Genomic DNA, 1230 nt, shown 5'->3' with positions numbered 1-1230 from the left:
TTTTTAATTTTATATTTTTCCCAAGAAATGAAAATTTTTACCCGTCTTCTTTCAGCTTCAGGATCTGTTGTTGGGGTAAACAGTACAATAACAGCTCCTAGAAACCCCTGATCAATTTTTAAGGCCATTTCCTGAATGAGGACCATAAAATACCTAAGGAAAAAAAATTTAAGATGGAAAAGGATTTCTACCAAATCTTTTAATTTTTGATGTTAAAACTTTGATTTTAGTGAAAAGCCACAGTTATATCTTGTTCCTTCATCTCCTAAAAATTATGTTAATAAGATCAAAGTCTTCTCAGATTGAGACCTTTTCACTGGAGTGAAAGCTTCACTCAGGGTAATATTGCTGCATTAACACTTAGCACTTACAGTCCCAAATGCTACATTCATCACGTCACAGATGAAACAAATACAACTAGATCATGTAGCATGTATGATCCAATTTTTAAAGTTCACAGCGATTACATTAAAGAACACAGCTCACAAATACATATCATTTAGATTTCACTTACTATTTTATATTCTAATTGGAGTTATAAAGGGAAGAAGATACTTGAAGAAATTCTACACTTTAAAATATGTAGAGACTACTACTAAAATAAGTTGAAGCATAAAAGATTACTTGACCAAAAGTGAATTAAAAGGTTCAGTTGGAAAACACTTTTACATGAAAGTCACTTTCAAAAAGAGTGAGATTTATTTTCAGAGTAGATTCTCATTTTAAATTCCTTTAGAGAAACAGCAAGAATCTTTACTTACTTGAACTGTAAGACTTTACTGTACTCATTAAATCTTGTGATGACACTCACATCAATGAAAGGCTTGGGCTCTAAGAGGAAGAAGTAACACATGAAAAAAAAAATGCTTTATACTAGGTCAAACTAATGCCTATTTAACTTTTATAAATAAGTTATATCTATGTCACAACTTATTTCTTTTTACCTGAATCTAAAGCAATAGATTTTGGAGGGGCAACAGGATGAAATACAACAGGGAACATTGCACCTGGCAACTGATTATCAACCTGAAAGAAAAGAAAACCAACTTAGCAAGATTTCAAATAATTTAAACTTTTAGTTTCAAAGATAACGTTATAGAAGAGGCCACTACTTTCATCATAATTAAGTGTCTAGTGTCTGCGTGTATATATGGTGTAATTAGGAGTTTCATTTTAAACCTGTAAACGTTATATACTTCAGCAAGGGTAAGGCTTTAAATAAAGGACTAT

At 31.1% G+C, this 1230-nt stretch overlaps 1 protein-coding gene across 1 annotated transcript; it reads right to left on the bottom strand.

The window, feature by feature from the left end:
- Positions 1-41: 41 nt before the first annotated feature.
- Positions 42-1038, bottom strand: LOC108525453 (vacuolar protein sorting-associated protein 13C-like; the record flags this gene model as incomplete). Its single annotated transcript, XM_017866424.1, has 3 exons — positions 945-1038; positions 762-831; positions 42-153 (listed from the first exon to the last, which is right to left on the bottom strand). Coding segments are annotated over exons 1-3 (240 nt in total), but the record flags the coding sequence as incomplete, so codon positions are not given.
- Between the last annotated feature and the right edge of the window lie 192 nt (positions 1039-1230).

Source organism: Rhinopithecus bieti, unplaced genomic scaffold, assembly GCF_001698545.2.
Source record: "Rhinopithecus bieti isolate Rb0 unplaced genomic scaffold, ASM169854v2 scaffold_54482, whole genome shotgun sequence".
In the NCBI taxonomy this organism is placed as follows: domain Eukaryota; kingdom Metazoa; phylum Chordata; class Mammalia; order Primates; family Cercopithecidae; genus Rhinopithecus; species Rhinopithecus bieti.
The sequence above is the reverse complement of the archived record's forward strand: the minus strand, read 5'-3'. Positions and strand labels throughout refer to the sequence as shown.